The 25,642-nt window shown below is 53.8% G+C and overlaps 1 protein-coding gene across 1 annotated transcript in view; it reads right to left on the reverse strand.

The window, feature by feature from the left end:
- The window catches only part of CPXM1 (carboxypeptidase X, M14 family member 1), a 35,657-nt gene that overhangs the window by 7,637 nt on the left and 2,378 nt on the right, over positions 1 to 25,642 (reverse strand). Inside the window, exons 2-13 of the mRNA XM_038745716.1 lie at positions 23,695 to 24,011; positions 18,098 to 18,220; positions 16,176 to 16,285; positions 15,858 to 15,997; positions 14,398 to 14,482; positions 11,215 to 11,365; positions 9,800 to 9,888; positions 9,527 to 9,650; positions 6,475 to 6,671; positions 4,026 to 4,205; positions 2,940 to 3,237; positions 433 to 572 (exon numbers count right to left, since the gene is read on the reverse strand). Coding sequence (XP_038601644.1) covers positions 433 to 572; positions 2,940 to 3,237; positions 4,026 to 4,205; positions 6,475 to 6,671; positions 9,527 to 9,650; positions 9,800 to 9,888; positions 11,215 to 11,365; positions 14,398 to 14,482; positions 15,858 to 15,997; positions 16,176 to 16,285; positions 18,098 to 18,220; positions 23,695 to 24,011 — 1,954 coding nt within the window. The remainder of the gene's footprint in view (positions 1 to 432; positions 573 to 2,939; positions 3,238 to 4,025; positions 4,206 to 6,474; positions 6,672 to 9,526; positions 9,651 to 9,799; positions 9,889 to 11,214; positions 11,366 to 14,397; positions 14,483 to 15,857; positions 15,998 to 16,175; positions 16,286 to 18,097; positions 18,221 to 23,694; positions 24,012 to 25,642) is intronic.

The raw sequence follows: 25,642 nt of genomic DNA on the forward strand, positions 1-25,642 counted from the left end.
ATTGAGCGCTTACTATGTGCTAAGCACTGTTCTTGTGGTAAGTGCACAATAAATACGATGGATCGATAATAATAATAATAATAATGATGTAATACCTGTAACTGAGGCTAAGAGAAGTTAAGTGACTTGCCCAAGGTCGCACAGCAGACGTGTGGCGGAGCCGGGATTCGAACCCACGACCTCTGACTCCAAAGCCCGTGCTCTTCTCCACTGAGCCACGCTTAATAGATGCCATTAAAAAAAAAAGAGCAGGCTCGCCATCCACAGGGCGACGGTCTTCTAGACCGTGAGCTCGTCGTGGGCAGGGAATATTATAGCGCCGCGTTGTCCCCTCCCAAGCGCTCAGTCCAGTGCCCCGCACGCGGCAAGCGCTCAATAAATACGACGGCTTGATCGAAGGGGAAGGGGCAGGGTCGGGAGGAGAGGGCAGACCTGCTCCAAGTAGGTCAGGAGGGCCTCCTTGTTGTTTTCCCACTCCTGGGGCAGCTCGCTCTCGTGGGGGAACTTGTCGCACGACAGCTCCACGGTCAGCTCGAAGCAGTTGGTGTGTAGGTAGCTGAAGTCGTTCATGCCTGCAGGGACGAACGGGAGGTCAGGGGAAGGTCGGCGGGCACGGGGTATCCCCCCTTGGGGTAACAGATCGACTTATATTCGGGTCCGTCTCCCCCTCGACACTGTGAGCACATTGCGGGCAGGGATTCCGTCTACCTACTGTTATACGGTCCTCTCCCAAGTGCTCAGTACAGTGCTCTGCTCCCAGAAAGCGCTCGATAAACACGATTGAGTGAATGAATGGATTTCCACGGCCCTGAGGTCCCGCTCTCGCTGGAGGGGGCGGGACCGTCTCTATATGTTGCCAACTTGGACTTCCCAAGCGCTTAGTACAGTGCTCTGCACACAGTAAGCGCTCGATAAACACGATCGAATGAGCGAATGGATTTCCACGGCCCTGAGGTCCTGCTCTCGCTGGAGGGGGCGGGCATAGACTGTGAGCCCACTGTTGGGTAGGGACCGTCTCTATATGTTGCCAACTTGGACTTCCCAAGCGCTTAGTACAGTGCTCTGCACACAGTAAGCGCTCAATAAATACGATTGAATGAACATCGGTATCGTCAGGTCTCCCCGTGGGAGTCGCCCGCGAAGGTCTTGTTGTATCTTTTTTTCTGTTATTTGTTGAGTGCTTACTACGTGCCAGGCGCTCTACTAAGCCCTGTAAGCTAGCTGTGGGCAGGGACCCAGTCTGTTCATCGTTCTATTGTACTCTCCGAAGCGCTTAGCACTGTGTTCTGTTCATAGTAAGCGCTCAATAGATATGATTGAATAAGTGCACAATAACAATAATTACGGTATTCGTTAAGCACTTACTATGCGCCGAGTGCTGTTCTAAGCGCTGGGGTAGATAGAAGGTAATCAGGCTGTCCCACGTGGGGCTCACAGTCTTCATCCCCATTTTAGAGATGAGGCAACTGAGGCCCAGAGAAGGGAAGTGATTTGCCCCAAGTCACACAGCAGATGGGTGGCGGCGTCCGGATTAGAACCCAGGTCCTTCTGGCTCCCAAGCCCACTAAGCCACGCTGCTTCTGTCGTAACAGAGAAGTGGCAGGGCTGGGATCCGAATCCAGGTCCTTCGGATGCCCAGTCCCGCCCGGGGCCTATCCACTGAGCCACGCTGCTTCTCGTTCATTCGTCCGTTCAATCATATTTATTATTTTCCTTGTACATATTTACTGTTCTATTTATCTTATTAATGATTTGTATATAGCAAGAATTCTATTTATTCTGACGGTATTGACACCTGCCTACTTGTTTTGTTCTGTTGTCATCATCATCACCATCATCAATCGTATTTATTGAGCGCTTACTATGTGCAGAGCACTGTACTAAGCGCTTGGGAAGTCCAAATTGGCAACATATAGAGACAGTCCCTACCCAACAGTGGGCTCACAGTCTAAAAGGGGGAGACAGAGAACAAAACCAAACATACTAACAAAATAAAATAAATAGGATAGATATGTACAAGTAAAATAAATAGTCTGTCTCCCCCTTCTAGACTGCGAGCCCGTTGTAGGGTAGGGACTGTCTCTGTATGTCGTCAACTTGGACTTCCCAAGCGCTGTGGAGAGGCAGCGTGGTTTAGTGGAAAGAGCCCGGGCTTGGGAGTCAGAGGTCGTGGGTTCTAATCCCGGCTCTGCCGCTTGTCGGCTGGGTGACTTTGGGCAAGTCACTTCATCATCATCATCAATCGTATTTATTGAGCGCTTACTTTGTGCAGAGCACTGCACTAAGCGCTTGGGCAGTCCAAGTTGGCAACATCTAGAGACAGTCCCTACCCAACGGCGGGCTCACAGTCTAAAAGGGGGAGACAGAGAACAAAACCAAACACACTAACAAAATAAAATAAATAGAATAGATATGGGCAAGTAAAATAAATAGAGTAACAAATATGTACAAACATATATACATATATACAGGTGCTGTGGGGAAGGGAAGGAGGTAAGATCGGGGGTAGAGGCCTCAGCTCCCTCCTCTGTAAAATGGGGATTAAGACTGTGAGCCCCCCTTGGTTCAACCTGATCACCTTGTAACCTCCCCAGCGCTTAGAACAGTGCTTTGCACATCGTAAGTGCTTAATAAATGCCATTATAAAAGATAAAGCGCTCAGTACAGTGCTCCGCACACAGTAAGCGCTCAATAAATACGACTGAATGAATGAACGAAGAGCATTTTCAGTCAGCGCTTGGGAGAGTACAATGCAACGGAAAACCCAGCAGACGTGCGGCGGACCCAGGTCCTTCGGACGCCCAGTCCCGGGCTCCGTCCCTCAGGCGGGACCGCTTCCGAGGTCCGGTCAGGGCCACCGGGGCAGGGTGGGGGCCCGGGATGGGAACGGAGGGTATCCCGGGGAGCCGGGGAGAGCGTCGGGGGGACGGGTTCCGTACTCCCTGCCACGGTGTGCCAATCTGCCCCGTTGATGATGCTGCCGTGCCGGGCGAAGTTGTCGGTGTGGCAGGGCCGGTGGGGTTCGTGCTGCATGACCAGGCTGCTGCCGGCGTAGACGGCGGCCAGCCAGCGGAAGACCGGGTCGTCCGGGGTCGGGGTGGGCTCGCGGGCCTTCCAGTAGGAGCGCGCCATGTCGAAGGGGTAGGACACCACCAGCTCCCCGCCGTGCAGGTTGGCGCTCAGCACGAAAGGGATCCTCCGCATCCACTCGATCACGGCCCGGGTCTCGGGGGCCACCTGGGCGGGGCGGGGGGAGGGAAGCGAGGCGAGGGGCTGACTCGGGGGTCTCGGGTCGGGCGGTTTATCGGGTGCTTACGGAGGGTGGAAACTGTAAACCCGTCGCGGGCGGGGAATGTGTCTGTTTAGTGCTGTATCGTTCTCTCCCAGGTGCTCAGTACAGTGCTCTGGGCACAGTAAGCGCTCAATCAGTACGACTGGACAGAACGATAGACGGACACGTTGCCAGCCCGCAGAAGCAGCGTGGCTCGGTGGAAAGAGCCCGGGCTTTGGAGTCAGAGGTCATGGGTTCAAATCCCCACTCCGCCACTTGTCAGCTGGGTGACTTTGGGCAAGTACGTTCACGTCTCTGGGCCTCAGTGACCTCATCTGGAAAACGGGGATGAAGACTGTGAGCCCCCCGCAGTGGGACAACCTGATCACCTTGTAACCTCCCCGGCGCTTAGAACAGTGCTTTGCACATAGTAAGCGCTTAATAAATGCCATCATTTTCATTATTTTTATTATTACAGTCTAATAACCTAATCATCTATAATAATCTATTAATCTAATAATGATAATAATTGTGGTATTTCTTAAGCGCTCACTATGTGCCGGGCACTGGGATAGATCCAAGGGAATCGGGTTGGACCCAGTCCCTGTCCCGCATAGATCCCTCGGTCTTCATCCCCATTTTACGGATGAGGGAACTGAGGCACAGACAAGTTAAGCGACTGGCCCAAGGTCGCACAGCAGACATCTCTGGGTAGGGGGTCTGGGGGCCAGTCCGGGGATTCGGTGGCACTCACGGTGGCGTTGGGTAAGGTGTAGTAGGAGGGCAGGGGGATGTGGTGATTGGGGAAAGAGTGAGGAACCAGTTCGTTGTCCTCTGCGTCCCACAGCGGAGTGTTCAGGTCGGCGAAGTTGTGGTTGAGGTCGATGCCTTGGTGTGTCCACCTGCCCATTGCCCAGCCCACCAGCTCAGAGCCCTGCGGAGGGAGGGGAGAAACATGAACAATAATAATAACAACAACGATAATAATAACAACCGTGGCGTTCGTTAAGCGCTTACTATGTTCCACACCCCGTTCTGAGCCTAGGGTGAATAAAAAAGCAAACTGGGTTGGACGTGGTCCCTGTCCCACATGGGGCTCACAGTCTTCATTTCCCCCTTTTACAGAACAGTCAGGCAGTCAATTGTATTTATTGAGCACTTACCCTGTGCAGAACACTGGACTAAGCGCTTGGGAGAGTACAATGTAACAATAAGGTGACACGTCCCCTTCCCACAGTGAGCTTACAGTCTAGAGGGGGAGACAGGCGTGAATATACATAAATGACAGGTGGGGTGGGTGCCTAAGTGCTGTGGGGCTGGGAGGAGGGATAATAATAATAATGGCATTTATTAAGCGCTTACTATGTGCAAAGCACTGTTCTAAACACTGGGGAGGTTACAAGATGACCAGGTTGTCCCACAGGGGGCTCACAGTCTTCATCCCCATTTTGCAGATGCTGTAACTGAGGCCCGGAGAAGTGAAGTGACTTGCCCAAAGTCACACAGCTCCTGGAGGAGCCGGGATTTGAGCCCAGGACCTCTGACTCCAAAGCCCGGGCTCTTTCGGTCAGGGTGAGGCAGAAGGGAGTGGGAGAAGAGGAAAGGCCTCTTGGAGGTGATGGGCTTTTAATAAGGCTTTGAAAAGGTGGAGAGACACTGTCTGTTAGATATGAGGAGGGAGGGCCAAGAGGGCAGAGGCGACGGAGTTGAGATGGAGGTACAGCCAGTAAGTAGGTTGGCATGAGAGGAGCCAAGTGTGCAGGCTTGGAGTAGGAGAGTAGTGAGCTGAGGTAGAAGGGGGAGAGGGGATCGAGGGCCTTAAATCCGATAGCGAGGAGTTTCTGTTTGATGTGGAGGTGGATGAGCCACCACTGGAGTGGGGAAACACGGCCGGAACATTTTGTAGAGAAACGATCCCGGCAGCAGAGTGAAGTATGGACTGGAGGGGGGAGAGACAAGAGGCTGGAAGGCCAGCAAGGAGGCTGATATAACAATCAAGGCAGGATAGGATAAGCGATTGGTAGCGGCTCGGAGGGTAGCGGAAAGGCCGGAGTTTAGCGATGTTGTGAAGGTGGAACCGACGGGATTTAGCGACGGATTGAAAATGTGGGTCGCGTGAAAGAGAGGAGTCAAGGATAACGCCGAGGTTACGGGCTTGCGAGACAGGAAGGAGGTAGTGCTGTCTTTAAGTGATGGGAAAGTCACAGGGAGGACAGGGTTTGGGTGGGAAGATAAGGAGTTCTGTTTTCGATATATTAAGTCTGAGGTGATGGTGGGACATCCGAGTAAATGATGATGATGGTATTTGTTAAGCGCTTACTATGTGCAAAGCACTGTTCTAAGCACTGGGGAGGTTACAAGGCGATCAGTTTGTCCCACGTGGGGCTCACATCTTCAACCCCATTTTACAGATGAGGTAACTGGGGCACAGAGAAATTAAGTGACTTGCCCAAAGTCACACAGCTGACAATTGGCGGAGCCGGGATTTGAACCCATGACCTCTGACTCCAGAGCCCGGGCTGTATCCACCAAGCCACGCTGCTTCTCGAAAGATATCTCGAAAGCAGGAGGAAATGCAAGACTGCAGAGAGGGACAGAGATCAGGGCCAGAGATGAAGATCTGGGTATCATCCGCACAGAGGTGGTCATCGAAGCCCTGGGAGTGAATGAGTTCTCCAAGGGAGTGGGTGAAGATGGAGAATAGAAGGGGACCCAGAACTGAACCCTGAGGGACCCCCACAGTTAGGGGCTGGGAGAGAACGGAGGAGCCCGCGAAGGAGACGGAGGACGAGCGGCCGGAGAGATAAGAGGAGAACCAGGAGAGGATGGAGTCTGTGAAGCCAAGGTCGGAGAGCGTGTTAAGGAGAAGGGGGTGGTCCGCGGTGTCGAAGGCAGCTGAGAGGTAGAGGAGGATCAGGATGGAGTAGAGGCCGTTGGATTTGGGAAGGAGGAGATCGTCGGTGACCTTTGAGAGGGTGCTGTCTGTGGAGCGAAGGGGATGGAAGCCAGATTGGAGGGCGTAGAGAAAGGAACTGAGGAGCAAAGGGACTCGTCCAAGGTCGCAACCAGCAGACAAGGCGGCGGAGCCGGGATTAGCGACCGGGAGACCGGGGAGGTCACTCCTCCGGTCTCCCCGCTTCCCGACCGGTGAGTGACCGACGCCCGTTCCCCCCGGGGGCGGGCGCGGGGTCTCGGAACGCTACCAGGTGATGGGCGGCCTCGTAGCCATCAGGGTTCATGGCGGGCAGGAGGTGGATGCGGCTCTCGGTCACCAGGCGGGTGACCCGTGGATCCCCACGCAGGAACTCGAGGCACAGGAACTGCATCAGCTGCAGGAGCAGTTCCCGGCCTAGCGCCTCGTTCCCGTGCATGCCCGCCACGTAGCGCACTTCCGGTTCCCCTGTGGGGTACAAGCGAGGTTAGCGGGAGGCCCGGGGGTCGGGGGCAAAGGATGCGACGTCAGGCCTTCCCCTCCCAGGACGAGCCCCTTCTTAATAATAATAATGATAATTTTGGTATTTGTTAAGCGCTTACTAAAAGGTTCTCCCCCGCGGGAGAGAACCCGCGCTTTTTACAGATTCCCATTTTACAGATGAGGGCACTGAGGCCCAGAGAAGTGAAGTGACTTGCCCAAAGTCACACGGCTGACAAGCGGCAGAGCCGGGATCTGAACCCACGACCTCTGACTCCCAAGCCCGGGCTCTTTCCACTGAGCCACACTGCTTCTCTATAATAATGGCATTTATTAAGCGCTTATTATGTGCAAATCACTGTTCTAAGTGCTGGGGAGGTTACAAGGTGATCAGATTGTCCCATGGGGGTGTTCACAGGCTTCATCCCCATTTTACAGATGAGGTAACTGAGGCCCAGAGAAGTGAAGTGACCTCCCCAAAGTCACACGGCTGACAAGCGGCAGAGCCGGGATTTGAACCCACAACCTCTGACTCCCAAGCCCGGGCTCTTTCCACTGAGCCACACTGCTTCTCTGTAATAACGGCACTTATGAAGCGCTTACTATGTGCAAATCACTGTTCTAAGCGCTGGGGAGGTTACAAGGTGATCAGATTGTCCCACGGGGGGGCTCACAGGATTCATCCCCATTTTACAGATGAGGTAACTGAGGCCCAGAGAAGTGAAGTGACCTCCCCAAAGTCACACGGCTGACAAGCGGCAGAGCCGGGATTTGAACCCACGACCTCTGACTCCCAAGCCCGGGCTCTTTCCACTGAGCCACACTGCTTCTCTGTAATAATGGCATTTATTAAGCGCTTACTATGTGCAAATCACTGTTCTAAGCGCTGGGGAGGTTAAAAGGTGATCAGATTGTCCCACGGGGGGGCTCACAGGATTCATCCCCATTTTACAGATGAGGTAACTGAGGCCCAGAGAAGTGAAGTGACCTCCCCAAAGTCACACAGCTGACAAGTGGCAGAGCCGGGATTTGAACCCACGACCTCTGACTCCCAAGCCCGGGCTCTTTCCACTGAGCCACACTGCTTCTCTATAATAATGGCATTTATTAAGCGCTTCCTATGTGCAAATCACTGTTCTAAGCGCTGGGGAGGTTACAAGGTGATCAGGTTGTCCCACAGGGGGGCTCACAGGCTTCATCCCCATTTTACAGATGAGGTAACTGAGGCCCAGAGAAGTGAAGTGGCCTCCCCAAAGTCACACAGCTGACAAGCAGCAGAGCCTGGATTAGACCACGGCCTCCCAAGCCCGGGCTGCTTCTCTGATTAAGACTTCGAGACCCATGTAGGAGAGGAACTGTATTTTGTATCTGCCCCAGTGCTTAGAACAGTGCTTGGCACAAAGAAAGTGCTTAAGAAATACCACGGAAGCAGCACGGCTCAGTGGAAAGAGTGGAAAGGCTTTGGAGTCAGAGGTCATGGGTTCAAATCCCGGCTCCGCCAGTTGTCAGCTGTGTGACTTTGGGCAAGTCGCTTCACTTCTCTGTGCCTCAGTTACCTCATCTGTAAAATGGGGATTAAGACTGTGAGCCCCCCCGTGGGACAATCTGATCACTTTGTAACCTCCCCAGCGCTTAGAACAGTGCTTTGCACATAGTAAGCGCTTAAAAAGTGCCATCATCATTATTATTAACTGTGAGCTCTAGACTGTCTGTTGAAGCGCTAACTATATGTAGGCAGTGTGAGTGGGGAACATGTCTACCAACTCTTCCAAGCACTTAGTACAGTGCTCTGCCCCCAGGAAGCGCTCAATAAATACCAGTATTGGGTTGATGGATTCCTCTTCTTTCGGCATTTGTTAAGCGCTTACTTTGCGCCAGGCACTGTACTAAGCGCTGGAGTGGATACAAGCTAACCGGTTCGGACACTGTCCCTGATGGGGCTCGCCGCCTCAGTCCCCGTTTTACGGATGAGGACACTGAGGCCCACAGCAGGGAAGTGACTGGCCCAAGGTCACACAGCAAGCGTGTGGCAGAGCTGGGATTAGAACCCAGGTCCTTCCGATTCCCAGGCCTGGGCTCCATCCACTAGGTCAGGCTATTTCTTACGTCCCACTTGGGGCTCCCAATCTTCACCCCCATTTTACAGATGAGGGAACTGAGGCCCAGAGAAGTGAAGTGACTGGGCCAAAGTCACACGGCAGACAGGCAGCAGAGGTGGGGTGAGACTGCTTCTGTGTCCCCGTGGCGCTCGCAATCTTAATCCCCATTTTACGGCGGAGGCCACCGAGGACCGGAAAACTGAAGCGTATTGCCCAAGGTCACACGGCAGAGACCGAGCCCCCTTTTCCCCAAACTGAGCCCCCTTTTTCCTCTCCTCCTCCCCACCCTACCTCCTTCCTCTCCCCACAGCACCTGTACATATATTTGTACAGATTTATTACTCCATTTATTACTGGTACATGTTTACTATTTATTTTGTTAATGATGTGCATCTAGCTTTAACTCTATTTGTTCTGACGATTTTGACACCCGTCTCCATGTTTTGTTGTCCGTCTCCCCCTTCTAGACCGTGAGCCCGTTGTTGGGTAGGGACCGTCTCTATACGTTGCCGACTTGTACTTCCCAAGCGCTTAGTACAGTGCTCTGCACACGGGAAGCGCTCGATAAATACGACTGAATGAATGAATGAATGAATGAGAGAAGCGGCGGAGCCGGAACGGGAACCCAGACCCTCTGAGCCCCGGGCCCGGGATCACCGTTTCTCGCCGCCCCGGACTCGGCATCCTCACGGACCCCGCCGCCATTCCCAGCCGGCTCCGCCCCCCCCATCTCCCATCACGTACCAAGCTCGTGCTCGCCCGGGTTGTCGGAAATCTCCATCACGTACATCTTCAGGCCTTGGTGGCTTTTGCCGATGCTGTAGATGCGCGTGATGTTGGGACAATCCTCGTTCACCCGTTTCATCAGCTGCGGGGCGAATCCGGGTCAGGAGCGGGGGCTGGGGGTCCCGGGGCTGAGGAAGGGATAGGCACGGGGGCGGGCGGGTGGAGGGCACGGGGATGGGGAATCGGGCCGGGATCGGGACGGGCGGGCACCGCAGTCATCCCGGTGCTGACCTTCCTCATCTCCTTGTAGTTGTGATGGCGGAAGTCCAGTCGGTCGGTGGAGCTGAGTTGGGCTCCTTCGACTAGGGGGTTGTTGGGATCTGCGGAGGGAGAGGGAAATGAGGGGGGAGGTTTGGGAGGCGGGAAGAGCTGGGGTGATCTCCAACAATAATAATAACCGCGGGATTTTTCATTGAGTCGTATTCATTGAGCGCTCACAGTGTGCAGAGCACCATGCTAAGCGTTTGGGGAGGACAACAGACTTTAGACTGTGAGCCCACTGTTGGGTAGGGACCGTCTCTATATGCTGCCAACTTGTACTTCCCAAGCGCTTAGTCCAGTGCTCCGCACACAGTAAGCGCTCAATAAATACGATTGATGATGATGATGATGACAATACAAGAATAAACGGACCAATTCACTGCCCACAACAAGGTTAGAGTCTAGTATGGCCTAGTGGCAAGAGCCCGGGCTTGGGAGTCAGAGGCGGCGGTGGGTTCTAATCCCGGCTCTGCCACTCGTCTGCTGTGTGACCGTGGGCAAGTCGCTTCACTTCTCTGTGCTTCAGTTAACTCACCTGTAAACTGGGGATTGAGACTGCGAGCCCCACGTGGGACAACCTGGCTATCTCAATGGAAAGCGCCCAGGCTTTGGAGTCAGAGGCCGTGGGTTCAAATCTCGGCTCCGCCACTTGTCAGCTGGGTGACTTTGGGCAAGTCACTTCACTTCTCTGGGCCTCAGTGACCTCATCTGGAAAATGGGGTTGTCCCCGCCGTGGGACCACCCGATCACCTTGTAACCTCTCCAGGGCTTAGAACAGTGCCTTGCACATAGTAGGCACTTAATAAATGCCATCATTATACAGCGCTGAGAACAGTGCTTTGCACATAGTAAGTGCTTAATAAGTGCCATTATTATTATTGCATATACCACAGCGTTTAGAACAGTGCTTGGCACATAGCAAGCACTTAACAAATATCATCATTATTATTATTAGTGGTGGTAAGTGCTTACTGTGTGCCGGGCACCGTTCTAAGCGCTAGGGTAGATCCAAGCTTATCGGGACGGACGCAGTCCCTGTCCCCCGTGGGGCTCACGGTCTTCACCCCCATTTGACAGATAAGAGAACTGAGGCCCAGAAAAGGGAAGTGACTGGCCCAAGGTCACCCAGCAGACAAGCGCCACAGCCGAGCTCACCGCGGGCAGGAAATGCGTCTGTTTACTGTCGTATCGGGCTCTCCCAAGAGCTTAGTCCAGTGCTCCGCACGCGGTAAGCACGCGATCAAGACGACGGAATGAATGAACCTTCGGATTCCCGGGCCCGTGGGACCGGGCCCGCTCCCTCGTCGCTGACGCCGGCCACCGCTCCCCGGCCCGTCCGTCGCCCACGCCCCGCGGCCCGGTTCCCCCCCCACCCCGAGTCCCACCGGGCAGGGGGCAGGCCAGGATCTCAGCTCGGAGGCAGGCGGAACCGTTCAGGTACCAGGCCTGGGGCAGCAAGCGGATGTAACGGGCCACCTCGGCTCGGGGCAGCAGCCTCAAGACTGGGGTTTCGGGATCCGAGTTCCCGGGAAGCACCTGGAGGGAGGAAGGGGACACAGCCGCTTGGACGCCGAGGCCACCTCCCCAGCCGGAGACCCCCGGCCCCCGAGGGGCCGAACCCCACCACCCTTCAACTTATGATTTCCACTGGATGTGAGACTGCGATTACGTCTCCCCTACGCACTTGGATCCGTCCCCTTTAAGCCCTTGATCGTCACCCCCGCGGCATTTTTATGTACTAAGCGCTTAACAGTGTTCCTATCAACTGTTGGATCGTCCTCTCCCGGGCATTTAGTACACTGCTCAATAAATACGATCAATCGATCTCCATAATTCATTTTAACGTCCGTCTCCTGCTCACGACTGTAAGCTCCTCGAAGTCAGGGACTGTTTCTACTAACTGCTCTCCCGACTGCGTAAGGCCTTCCCAGACTGAGCCCCTTCCTTCCTCTCCCCCTCGTCCCCCTCTCCATCCCCCCATCTTACCTCCTTCCCTTCCCCACAGCACCTGTATATAAGTATGTACATATTTATTACTCTATTTATTTATTTTACTTGTACATATCTATTCTATTTATTTTATTTTGATAGTATGTTTGGTTTTGTTCTCCGTCTCCCCCTTTTAGACTGTGAGCCCACTGTTGGGTAGGGACTGTCTCTATATGTTGCCAATTTGTACTTCCCAAGCGCTTAGTACAGTGCTCTGCACATAGTAAGCGCTCAGTAAATACGATTGATGATGATGATGATTACATCTCCCCTACACACTTGGATCCGTCCCCTTTAAGCCCTTGATCGTCACCCCCACGGCATTTTTATGTACTAAGCGCTTTAACAATGTTCCTATCAACTGCTGGATCGTTCTCTCCCGGGCATTTAGTACACTGCTCTGAACAAGGTAATTGCTCAATAAATACGATCAATCGATCTCCATAATTCACTTTAACGTCCGTCTCCTGCTCTCGACTGTAAGCTCCTCGAAGTCAGGGACTGTTTCTAGTAACTGCTCTCCCGACTGCTTAAGGCATTCCCAGACTGAGCCCCTTCCTTCCTCTCCCCCTCGTCCCCCTCTCCATCCCCCCCTTCTTACCTCCTTCCCTTCCCCACAGCACCTGTATATATGTATATGTTTGTACATATTTATTACTCTATTTATTTATTTATTTTACTTGTACATATCTATTCTATTTATTTTATTTTGTTGGTATGTTTGGTTTTGTTCTCTGTCTCCCCCTTTTAGACTGTGAGCCCACTGTTGGGTAGGGACTGTCTCTATATGCTGCCAATTTGTACTTCCCAAGCGCTTAGTACAGTGCTCTGCACATAGTAAGCGCTCAATAAATACGATTGATGATGATATACAGAGCCAAACGGTCATATTTATTGAGCGCTGAGCAGCATGGCCTAGTGGCTACAGCACGAGCCCAGGAGTCAGAAGGTCACGGATTCCAGCCCTGGCTCCCCTACTTGTCTGCTGGGTGAACTTGGGTAAGTCACTTCACTTCTCCGGGCCTCAGCTCCCTCATCTGTGAAATGGGGATGGAGGCTGCGAGCCCGACGTGGGACAAGTTCTGTGCTCGGATCAACCCCGGTGCTTAGAGAAGCAGCGTGGCTCAGTGGAAAGAGCTCGGGCTTTGGAGTCATCATCATCATCAATCGTATTTATTGAGCGCTTACTGTGTGCAGAGCACTGTACTAAGAAGTACAAGCTGGCGACAAGTCAGATGTCATGGGTTCAAATCCCGGCTCTGCCAATTGTCAGCTGTGTGACTTTGGGCAAGTCACTTCACTTCTCTGGGCCTCAGTTCCCTCATCTGTAAAATGGGGATGAAGACTGTGAGCCCCCTCTGGGACAAGCCGATCACCTTGTAACCTCCCCAGGGCTTAAAACAGTGCTTTGCACATAGTAAGCGCTTAATAAATGCCATTATTATTATTATTATTATTATTACAGTGCCTGGCACGTAGGAAGCACTTAACAGATACCACAATTATGATTGTTACCCAGGATGAACTTACAGGCTAGAGACATCACAGCCCTAAGACAGTCACTCTCCCCACCTTGAAATCTTTATTTTTAAAAAAAGCCCATCTCCTCCAAGAGGCCTTCCCCGCCTAAGCCCTCCTTTCCTCTTCTCCTGCTCCCTTCCACATCCGCCTTTTCACTTGGATTCACTCCCTTCGCTCACCCCTCCCACAACCCCGCAACATTTATATCCTCATCCGTCATTTATCGATCTAAATTCACGTCCGTCCCCCCCGCATCTAAACTGTAAGCTCGTCATGGGCCGGGAACGTTTCCCTCAGTCAGCTCTGTTGTATCATCCTCTCCCGGGCATTTAGTACACGGCTCTGAACAGTTGTTGGGTAGGGACCGTCTCTGTGTGTCACCGGCTTGTACTTCCCAAGCGCTTAGTACAGTGCTCTGCACACAGTAAGCGCTCAATAAATACGACTGAATGAGTGAATGAACAAGGTAATTGCTCAGTAAATACGCTCAATCGATCTCCATAATTCATTTGAATGTCTGTCTCCTGCTCTCGACTGTAAGCTCCTCGAAGTCAGGGACTGTGTCTACCAACCGCTCAGTACAGTGCCCTGCGCACCGTATGCACTCCATAAATAGCACCGATTGGTATTTACGGGGCTCACTGTCTTCATCCCCGTTTTACGGATGAGGGAACCGGGGCCCACTGTGAGCCCACTGTTGGGTAGGGACTGTCTCTATATGTCACCAACTTGTACTTCCCAAGCGCTTAGTACAGCGCTCTGCACGCAGTAAGCGCTCAATAAATACGACTGATTGATTGATCGACTCGCCCAAACTCACGCACGGCGGACACGTGGCGGAGCCGGGATTAGAACCCAGGGCCCTCTGAGTCCCGGGCCCTTTCTCTGTCCACTAGGCCACTATACTCCTAGGTGATGAGGGATTGTGCGCGTCGGAGCTGGTTAGGGTGAGGGTTACTCTAACTGTCCTCTCCCAAGCGCTTGGTACAGTGCTCTGCACGCGGTAAGCGCTCAATAAATAGGATTAAATGAGCGAACGATGGGTGAACCGTCCTCACCGCCTCCTGGCTGCCGTTCCGGCCCCAACGCCATTTACTGCTGTCATTGCTGAACTGCACCTTGTAGGAGGTCACCCAGTCGTACCTAAGGGGTCGGAGAGACAAGAGGTCGCAGAGATCCTTCGTTCATCACTCTCCCGGGCGGATTTCTTGAGCCCTCCCTCCGCGCAAAGCCCTGTACTAAGCGCCTGGGACTAAAACAACAACCGGAAGGGAACATTGGCAACCACGTTCCCAGACCAGGATGAGCTGACGGTTTGGAGGGGGACGCAGACATCAATACAATCCCCTCCGAAACGCTCAGTACACAGGAAGCGCTCATTAAATAGACTTTGGTACGGTGCTCTATTTATTACTCTATTTATTTATTTATTTATTTTACTTGTACATTTCTATTTTGTTGGTATGTTTGGTTCTGTTCTCTGTCTCCCCCTTTTAGACTGTGAGCCCACTGTTGGGTAGGGACTGTCTCTATGTGATGCCAGTTTGTACTTCCCAAGCGCTTAGTACAGTGCTCTGCACATAGTAAGCGCTCAATAAATACGATTGATTGATTGATTGATTGCTCTGAACATATTAAGTGCTCGGTACTGTTGAATCATTTCCTGTTGCAGAGCACCGTACTAAGGTCCTGCTAGACGCAGAGGCCCGGGAAGGCAAATGAGCGGACGCTGATAACTTGGCCCCAGAAAGCTTTCCCCCGGGGCCCTGCCTCCCCACAGCCGCCCAGTTAGTTGAAGATATTTATTGAGCGCTTACTGTGTGCAGAGCACTGTACTAGGCACTTGAGGGAATATAAATCAATAGAGTTGGCGGACATGCTCCCTCCACACAAGGGCTTACAGTCTAGCGACAGTCCATAACCAATCAATCCATCAAGGGTACTTGTTAAGCGCTTACGGTGTGCAGAGCACTGGACTAAGCGCTTGGGAAAGGACACTACAACAGAGTCTGGTGGACATGTTCTCTACCCACAACAAGCGTCCGGTCAACAAGGGGGGGGCAGTTAGGGGGTGAAGGGTGGGAGCGTGGGGGCACTGAGAAGCAGCGCGGCTCAACGGAAAGAGCCCGGGCTCGGGAGTCTAATGTCTGCTGAGTGACCTTAGTCAAGTCGCTTAACTTCTCTGGCCTCAGTTCCCTCATCTGGAAAATGGGGATGAAGACCGTGAGCCCCATGTGGGACAACCTGATCACCTTGTACCGCCCCCCGGCGCTTAGAACAGTGCGCCACACATAGTAGGCGCTTAACAAATACCATTGTTATTATTAATATCTGATCCTCAGGACCCCTGGCCTCCCGGCTCAAGGGACCAGCCGCGGGTCCGCCCCCCGCCGTGACTCGGTGGCCTTCCAATCAATCAATCGATGGCTTTCTCGAGCGCGGGCCGCACGCAGAACTCCGTGCTAAGCGCTTGGGAGAGGACGACACGGAAGGAGGGGCCCCCGCCTTCCGGCCTCACCTCCAGATGGAGTTCTTGCCCTGGGTGATGACCCCGGTGAAGCGGACCGGCCTCCCGGCGTCCACCTCCAGCCAGGGCTCGGGGTCGTCCGGCTCCGCGCACCACGCCCCGTCGTACTGGTCCCCGTCCTCGATGCCTGACTGAGGGGAGACCACCGGGCGGGTCCCGCGGGGGTCCCGGGGCCGTCCCGCCCCGCGCACCCATCCCCGGCCTCGATGCCCGCCCGCGCCCGGGGACGGCACGTGGACAGCAGCCCCCTCGGCGGGGAGGGACGGGCCTGGGGCCGCGGAGAGTGGGGGTCCCGGGGTCGAGGGTCACCTGGATGTTGAGCCGGCCGCGGTGCGGGCCCACGCCGAAGTGCGGGCTGCTGGAGGCCCGGAGCTGGTCATCGGAGACGCGCAGGGACTCCAAGCCCAGGGGCGGGCAGTCTGGCGGGCAGAGAGAGTCAGGGCCGCGGCCCCAGGGGGTTGTGCAGGCAGTCCGTGGTAGCCGGCTGCCCACCCGCGTGACCTCGTCCCGGGCGTGCGCGTATGCACAAATAAGGCTTGGAGGACTGACGGTCCACGGTAACGTTGTGTACGTGATGACTGGTGCGCACAAGGGTCGGCTCTCCCGCGTGCGACCGCCGGATTCGAGGGTTGGTGACTGGCGCGTACTACAGTCGGTGTCCCTGGGAGTGACTTTCCTGTACAAGGGTCGGTGTTTTTGTGTGTGACTGCTGCATATGAGGGTTGGTGCTCCTCCTCCTCCATGTCCCTTCATGTGACTGTTGCGTACAAGGGTCAGTACCCCTGCGTGCAACTGTGCTTAGTCCATTCATGCAATCGTATTTATTGGGCGCTTACTGTGTGCAGAGCACTGTAGTAAGCGCTTGGGAAGTACAAGTTGGCAACATATAGAGACGGTCCCTACCCAACGGTGGGTTCACAGTCTAGAAGGGGGAGACAGAGAACAAAACAAAACATATTAACAAAATAAAATAAAATAAAATAAGTAGAATAAAAATGTACAAGTAAAATAGAGTAATAGAGTCCAGTGCTCTGCACACAGTAAGCGCTCTATACGATTGAATGAATGAATGAACTGTCGTATACAAGGCTTGCTCCTGAATGAATGAATGAATGAACTGTCGTATACAAGGCCTGTTCCTGTGTCCAAGTGTTGTGTACAAGGGTCGGTTCAAGCTCTCATCCTATCCCGTCTGGACTATTGCATCAGCCTTCTCTCTGATCTCCCATCCTCGTGTCTCTCCCCACTTCAATCCATACTTCACGCCGCTGCCCGGATTGTCTTTGTCCAGAAACGCTCTGGGCATGTTACTCCCCTCCTCAAAAATCTCCAGTGGCTACCAATCAATCTGCGCATCAGGCAGAAACTCCTCACCCTGGGCTTCAAGGCTGCCCATCCCCTGGCCCCCTCCTACCTCACCTCCCTTCTCTCCTTCTCCGGCCCAGCCCGCACCCTCTGCTCCTCCGCCGCCAATGTCCTCACCGGGCCTCGCTCTCGCCTGTCCCGCCGTCGACCCCCGGCCCACGTCATCCCCCGGGCCTGGAATGCCCCCAATCCCTCTGCCCATCCGCCAAGCTCGCTCTCTTCCTCCCTTCCAGGCCCTACTGAGAGCTCACCTCCTCCAGGAGGCCTTCCCAGACTGAGCCCCTTCCTTCCTCTCCCCCTCGTCCCCCTCTCCATCCCCCCCATCTTACCTCCCTCCCTTCCCCACAGCACCTGTATATATGTATATATGTTTGTACATATTTATTACTCTATTTATTTTACTTGTGCATATCTATTCTATTTATTTTATTTTGTTAGTATGTTTGGTTTTGTTCTCTGTCTCCCCCTTTTAGACTGTGAGCCCGCTGTTGGGTAGGGACTGTCTCTATATGTTGCCAACTTGGACTTCCCAACCGCTTAGTACAGTGCTCTGCACACAGTAAGCGCTCAATAAATACGATTGATGATGATGATGTTGGGTAGGGACTGTCTCTATATGTTGCCAACTTGTACTTCCCAAGCACTTAGTACAGTGCTCTGCACACAGTAAGCGCTCAATATGATTGATTGATTGCTCCCGTGCGTGTCCGTGCTCAATACGGCTGAATGAATGAATGAACTGTCATATACAAGGCCTGCTCCCGCGCCCAAGTGTTGTGTACAAGGGTCGGTGTTGTGTGTCCGTTGTTGCCCTCGTGTGTGCTGGGGTCTGACCACGGTGGGGGGACGGGGCTGGGGGCCGCTACCTGGCTCTGACCCCCGAGGAGGGTCGGTGGGGCCTGGCCGAGCTGGTCTCTTCCTCTTCCTCACCACAATCTTCTTCTTCTTCTTGACAACGCGCACACGCACGGGACGCGTCCCTGGGGACACTGCGGGGGCGGACCGGTGGATGGAGGGAAGAAGGGAGAGGCAGGCGGCTGCCATCTTACAGGCGGAAACACTCAAGTCACACCCACACAATACCCCACAACCTCCAATTGTTCGCATACACGCATCCAAATCCAATCCCAGCCTCCCACACTTCATCATCATCAATCGTATTTATTGAGCGCTTACTATGTGCAGAGCACACTTGCTCACACTCTCTCATCCACGCTCCCTCAGTTGTTCGCACAACTGTTCAGATTCATTGCTCTATTTATTTTGCTTGTAATAATAATAATGATGGCATTGTTAAGCGCTTACTACGTGCACTGTTCTAAGCGCTGGGGAGGTTACAAGGTGGTCATGTTGTCCCACGTGGGGCTCACAGTCTTAATCCCCATTCTACAGAGGAGGGAACTGAGGCCCAGAGAAGTGAAGTGACTTGCCCGAAGTCACACAGCTGACAGGTGGCGGAGCTGGGATTTGAACCCATGACCTCTGACTCCAAAGCCCGGGCTCTTTTCCACTGAGCCACGCTGCTTCTCACATACACACATACATGTGTTGTATGTATATATGTGTTGTTCACATACACACATCCAAATCCAATCCCAGCCTCCCACACTTGCTCACACTCTCTCATCCACGCTCCCTCAGTTGTTCATACAACTGTTCAGATTTATTGCTCTATTTATTTTACTTGTAATAATAATAATAATGATGGCATCTGTTAAGCGCTTACTATGTGCAAAGCACTGCTCTAAGCGCTGGGGAAGCTACAAAGTGATCAGGTTGTCCCACGTGGGGCTCAGTCTTAATCCCCATTTTACAGATGAGGTAACTGAGGCTCAGGGAAGTTAAGTGACTTCCCCAAGGTCACACAGCAGGCACACTGTTAAGAAATATTTGGACAGTGTTAACAGCCTTTGGAAAACGTTTAGTACGTATTTACTATTCTTTTTATTTTGTTAATGATGGGCATATAGCTTTAATCCTATTGTTCTGACGGTTTTGACACCTGTCTACATGTTTTGTTTTATTGTCTGTCTCCCCCTTCTAGACCATGAGCCCATTGTTGGGTAGGGACCGTCTCTATACGTTGCCGACTTGTACTTCCCAAGCGCTTAGTACAGTGCTCTGCACACAGTAAGCACTCAATAAATACGATTGAATGAATGAGTGAATGTGGCAGAGCTGGGATACAGATTTACTATTCTATTTATTTTATTAATGATGTGTTTAAAGCTATAATTCTATTTATTCTGATGCTGTTGATGCCTACTTGTTTTGTTTTGCTGTCTGTCTCCCCCTTCTAGACTGTGAGCCCGTTGTTGGGTAGGGACCGTCTCTACATGTTGCCAACTTGGACTTCCCAAGCGCTTAGTACAGTGCTCTGTACACAGTAAGCACTCAATAAATCCGATCAAATGAATGAACTGTTCACAGAAACATACTCTCGCTCACGTACCTTCCCACGGTTGATGATGACGGCATTTATTAAGCGCTTCCCATGTGCCAAGCACCGTTCTAAGCGCTGGGGAGGTTACAAGGTGATCAGGTTGTCCCATGGGGGGGGCTCACAGTCTTCATCCCCATTTTACAGATGAGGTCACTGAGGCCCAGAGAAGTGAAGTGACTTGCCCAAAATCGCACAGCTGACAATTGGCAGAGCCGGGATCTGCTCCCACAGTTGCTAACCCACACTCCGTTACTTGCACAATTGTTCGCGCGCGCACACACGCGCTCACACTTACATCCCCCCAGTCTCTAACTCAGACTCCCAGTTAATTGCCACAATTGTTCACAAACACACGCACTCAAAGTCACAAACATTCCCAGTCGCTAACTCACACTCCCAGTTACTCGCACGTCTGTGCACACACACACACGCTCAGTCACTTACAGTCCCACAGTTTCTAACTCACACTCCAAGTTAATCGCCACAACCATGCACAAACACACACACTCAAAGTCACAAACATTCCCAGTTGCTCACGACTGTGCATACACACACGTGCAGGCACATACATTCTCATAGTTATTTTGAGTTACTCATACAGTTGTTCATACAGCTACGCACAATTATTCACACTCTCTCACATACATTTCCACAGTTGCTAACCTACACTTCCAGTTACACAGTTGTTCACCCAGACACACAAATTCAGTCACATAAATTCCCAAAATCGCTAACACACACCTCCAGTTACTCTCACACCCTCAGTCACATACACTCCCGCAGTTGCTAACATACACTTCCATTTATTCATTCCTTCATTCATTCATTCATTCAGCCGTATTTATTGAGCATTTACTGTGTGCAGAGCGCTGTACTAAGCGCTTGGGAAGTACAAGCCGGCAACATCTCCTCAGTAGCTCTCTTCCTTCCTTCAAAGCCCTACTGAAAGCTCACCTCCTCCAGGAAGCCTTCCCAGACTGAGCCCCCTCCTTCCCCTCCCCACACCACCTGTGTATATGTTTGTGCATATTACTGTATTTATTTTACTTGTACATATTTACTATTCTATTTATTTTATTCTGTTAATATGTTCTGTTTTGTTGTCTGTCTCCCCCTTCTAGACTGTGAGCCCGCTGTTGGGTAGGGACCGTCTCTATACGTTGCCAACTTGTACTTCCCGAGCGCTTAGTACAGTGCTCTGCACACAGGAAGCGCTCAATAAATACGATTGAATGAATGAATGAAAGAGACATCTATAAGACTGTGTTGAAAATACAGTTGAGGCTTTTTCCTCTTGGCTGGGTCATCGCAACACTATGTTAGTCAATATTTGGACAGTGTTAAAACAGCCATTGGAAAACGTTTAGTACATATTTACTATTCTTTTTATTTTGTTAATAATGTGAATATAGCTTTAATTCTATTTGTTCTGACGATTTTGACACCTTTCTACATGGTTTGTTTTGTTTTCTGTCTCCCCCTTCTAGACTGTGAGCCCATTGTTGGGTAGGGACCGTCTCTAGATGTTGCCGACTTGTACTTCCCAGCGCTTAGTACAGTGCTCTGCACACAGTAAGCGCTCAATAAATACGATTGAATGAATGAATGAATAAATACGATTGAATGAATGAATGAATGAATGAATGAATGAATGAATAGGTCACAACCAGTTACAATTAGACTTCAATCCACTGTCACTCAGTAGATTGTAAGCTCCTTGTGGGCAGGAAAAGTGTCTAACACGGATAGAGAGGAGCAAAATGGCCTAGTGGCTAGAGCCCGGGGCCCGGGAATCAGAAAGATCTGGGTTCGAATCCCAGCTCCGCCGCTTGTCTGCTGTGTGGCCTTGGGCAAGTCGCATCTCTGTGCCCCGGGAAGCAGCGTGGCTCAGTGGAAAGAGCCCGGGCTTTGGAGTCAGAGGTCATGGGTTCAAATTCCGACTCTGCCGCTTGACGGCTGTGTGACTTTGGGCAAGTCACTTCACTTCTCTGGGCCTCAGTTACCTCCTCTGTAAAATGGGGATTAAGACTGTGAGCCCCCCCATGGGACAACCTGATCAACTTGTAACCTCCCCAGCACTCAGAACAGTGCTTTGCACATAGTAAGTGCTTAATAAATGCCATTATTATTATTATTATTATTATTAATGGTAAAATGGGGATTAAAGACCGTGAGCCCCACGTGGGACATGGGCTGTGTCCAACCTGATTATTTTGTATCTACCCCAGTGCTTAGTACAGTGCCTGGGACAAAGTAAGTGCAGGGAGTCAGAGGTCATGGGTTCTAATCCTGGCTCCGCCGATTGTCAGCTGTGTGACTGTGGGCAAGTCACTTCACTTCTCTGGGCCTCAGTTCCCTCATCTGTCAAATGGGGATGAAGACTGTGAGCCCCCCGTGGGACAACCTGATCACCTTGTATCCTCCCCAGCGCTTAGAACAGTGCTTTGCACATGGTAAGCGCTTAACAGATGTCATCATTACTATTCAGCGCTTAGAACGGTGCTTTGCACATAGTAAGCGCTTAACAAATGCCATCATTACTATTCAGCGCTTAGAACGGTGCTTTGCACATACTAAGCGCTTAACAAATGCCATTATTATTATTCAGCGCTTAGAACGGTGCTTTGCACATAGTAAGCGCTTAACAAATGCCATCATTATTATTAACAAATACCATTAAAATACCATTTGGTACTCTCCCCAGCGCTTAGTACAGTGCTCTGCATACAGTAAGCCCTCTATAAATGGATGGACTGCTTGCATTTGCACACTCACTCACACACTTGCAGTAATAATGGTACTCGTTAAGCACTTACTATGTGCCAAGCACTGTTCTAAGCGCTGAATGCCGCATCCCCACACTTTCATTCATTCATTCATTCAATCGCATTTATTGAGCGCTTACTGTGTGCAGAGCACTGTACTAAGCGCTTGGGAAGTACAAGTTGGCAACATATAGAGACGGTCCCCACCCAACAGCAGGCTCACAGTCTAGAAGGGGGGGGACAGACAACAAAATCAATCAATCCATCAATCCGTATTTATTGAGCGCTTACTGTGTGCAGAGCACTGTACTAAGCGCTTGGGAAGTACCAGTTGGCAACATCTAGAGACAGTCCCTACCCAACAGTGGGCTCACAGTCTAGAAACAAAACATATTAACAAAATAAAATAAATAGAGTAAATATGACACTTGCCCCTCTGTCACACACCCTCTTGCAATCTCCAACTCAAACCCACCCTCAGCCACGGGCATCCATCGCGTTGTGCAGCGTGGCTCAGTGGAAAGAGCCCGGGCTTGGGAGTCGGAGGTCGTGGGTTCTAATCCCCGCTCCGCCACTTCTCCGCTGTGTGACCTTGGGCGAGTCACTTCCCTTCTCTGGGCCTCAGTTCCCTCATCTGTCAAATGGGGGTGAAGACTGGGAGCCCCAGCTGGGACAACCTGATTCCCTTGCATCTCCCCCAGCGCTCAGAACAGTGCTTGGCACATAGTAAGCGCTCAACAAACACCGACATTATTATTATCTGTACTCTTTAGGCCCTCGATAGCCACCCCACCTTTACCACCACAGCACTTAAAAGTCCCTATTTGAAATTCATTTCAATGTCTGTCTTTCCCTCTAGACTGAAGCTCCCGATTACCTTGTATCAGTGCTCGGTAACATAGTCGGCGCTTAACAGATACCATCAGTAATGATAACGATGGCATTTGTTAAGCACTATGTGCCAGGCACTGTTCTGAGCGCCCACCCATACACACACACACACAACACACACACACTTTTTAATCCCCACCTCACACAATCACGAGGTCGTGAGGGTCAGGGGACGGGGCCTGCCAATTCCGTGGGGTTGGCCGCTTCCCAAGCGCTCAGTCCAGTGCCCTGCCCCTCGTAAGCGCTCAGTAAATACCGCAGAGGGATGGTCGCGGTCGGACACACACACACACACACACACACACACACACACACAAAGAGACACACACAGACACAAGGATTTGAAGGAGGGGGCTGTGCTCACCTTCGTTTTCGGGTCTTCGGCTGGGCCCCTCGGGTCGGAGGGTGCTGGGGGTGAGGAGGGAGGGGGCCGGGGAGGGGGAGGGGTCCCGGGCGTCCCGAGGCCTCGGGGAGGTGAGGGTCTGGGGGCGGGGGGCTGCGGCCCCTGCCCCCCGCGGGCCGAGCAGGGCCAGGAGCAGGGCCAGGAGCAGGGGCGGGAGCAGGGCCATGAGCAGCGGGCTCGGGGGGCTCAGGGGCCGGGGGGAGGGGGAGGGTGGGCGAGGTCCCGGGCCGCCCGTCCTCCGGTGGGTCCGCTCCGTCCGGCCCTGCCCCCTCTCCTTCCTGCCCGCCCCCCGAGCCCCGCGGGGAGGGGCCCGCAAAGAGCCCCGCCTGCCAGCCAGGGACCCCAGACCCAGAAAGCCCCCCACCCCAGGAGCCCCCTCCTCTCCCCCTCCCCCTCCCCCTCCCCTCCCCCCCCCAGGAGCCCCCTCCTCTCCCCCTCCCCCCCCCCCAGGAGCCCCTCTCCCTTCCCCCCTCTTCCCTCTCCTTGCCTCTGCCCCCCACCCCAGGAGCCCCCCTTTCTTCCTCTCCCCTCCCCAGGAGCCCCTTCCCCTTCCTCTCCTCCTTCCCTCCTTCCCTCTCCTTGCCTCGCCCCCCCCCGGAGCCCCTCTCCCTTCTCCCCCAGCCCCCCCCCCCACCCCTGGAGCCCCTCTCCCTTCTCCCCCCGCCCCAGGAGCCCCTCTCCCTTCCCCCCTCTTCCCTCTCCTTGCCTCTGCCCCCCCCCCCAGCCCGGGAGCCCCCCTCTCTTCCTCTGCCCTCCCCAGGAGCCCCTGCCCCTGCCTCTCCTTCCACCCCCTCCCTTCTCCTTGCCTTTTCCCCCCCCCCCAGGAGCCCCTTCCCCTCCCTGTCCCCTCCTTCCACCCCCTCCCCTCTCTTTGCCTCCCCCTCCCCCCCCCCCACCCCAGGAGCCCCTCTGTCTTCCTCTCCCTTCCCCAGGAGCCCCCTCCCCTCTCCTTGGCTCTCTCCCCCCCACCCCAGGAGCCCCTCCCTCAGCCTCCCCCCCCCCACCCCGGGAGCCCCTCTCCCTTCTCCCCCCGCCCCAGGAGCCCCTCTGTCTTCCCCTCCCTTCCCCAGGAGCCCCTTCCCCTCCCTCTCCCTTCTCCCCCCGCCCCAGGAGCCCCTCTCCCTTCCCCCCTCTTCCCTCTCCTTGCCTCTGCCCCCCCCCCCCCCCCAGCCCGGGAGCCCCCCTCTCTTCCTCTGCCCTCCCCAGGAGCCCCTTCCCCTTCCTCTCCTTCCACCCCCTCCCTTCTCCAAGCCTTCCCCCCCCCCCAGGAGCCCCTTCCCCTCCCTCTCCCCTCCTTCCACCCCCTCCCCTCCCTTTGCCTCTCCCCCCACCCCGGAAGACCCTCTCCCTTTTCCCCCCACCCCGGGAGCCCCTCTCCCTTCTCCCCCCGCCCCAGGAGCCCCTCTGTCTTCCTCTCCCCTCCCCAGGAGCCCCCTCCCCTCCCTGTCCCCTCCTTCCCCCCCCCTTGGCTCTCTCCCCCCCCCCACCCCAAGAGCCCCTCCCTCAGCCTCCCCCGGACCCGGGGAGCCCCTCTCCCTTCTTCCCCCACCCCAGGAGCCCCTCTCCCTTCCTCTCCCCCTCTCCCCCACCCCAGAAGCCCCTCCCCCAGCCTCTCCCTTGCCCCCCTCCCCCCCACCCCTGAAGCCCCCTCCTCTCCCCCCCGTTCCCCTCCTCCCCCTGCCTCAGTTTCCCCCAACCCTCCCCAATTTCCTCCCCCTCCCGGGCCCTCTCTCCCCTCCCCCCAGGCCAAGGCCCGGCCTGCCACGTTCCCGACTTGTGTAACCGGAGCGGGTGTTCACATCTGGGCCCAATGGGCTGCCAATCCCACCCCCCCACCCTGGGGGGGGGTCCCGAGGACCTCGCCTTCCCCCCCCACCCTTATCTTCCCCTCCCTCCCCCGGATTCCCCC

This window comes from Tachyglossus aculeatus, chromosome 4 (genome assembly GCF_015852505.1).
Source record: "Tachyglossus aculeatus isolate mTacAcu1 chromosome 4, mTacAcu1.pri, whole genome shotgun sequence".
Lineage (NCBI taxonomy): Eukaryota > Metazoa > Chordata > Mammalia > Monotremata > Tachyglossidae > Tachyglossus > Tachyglossus aculeatus.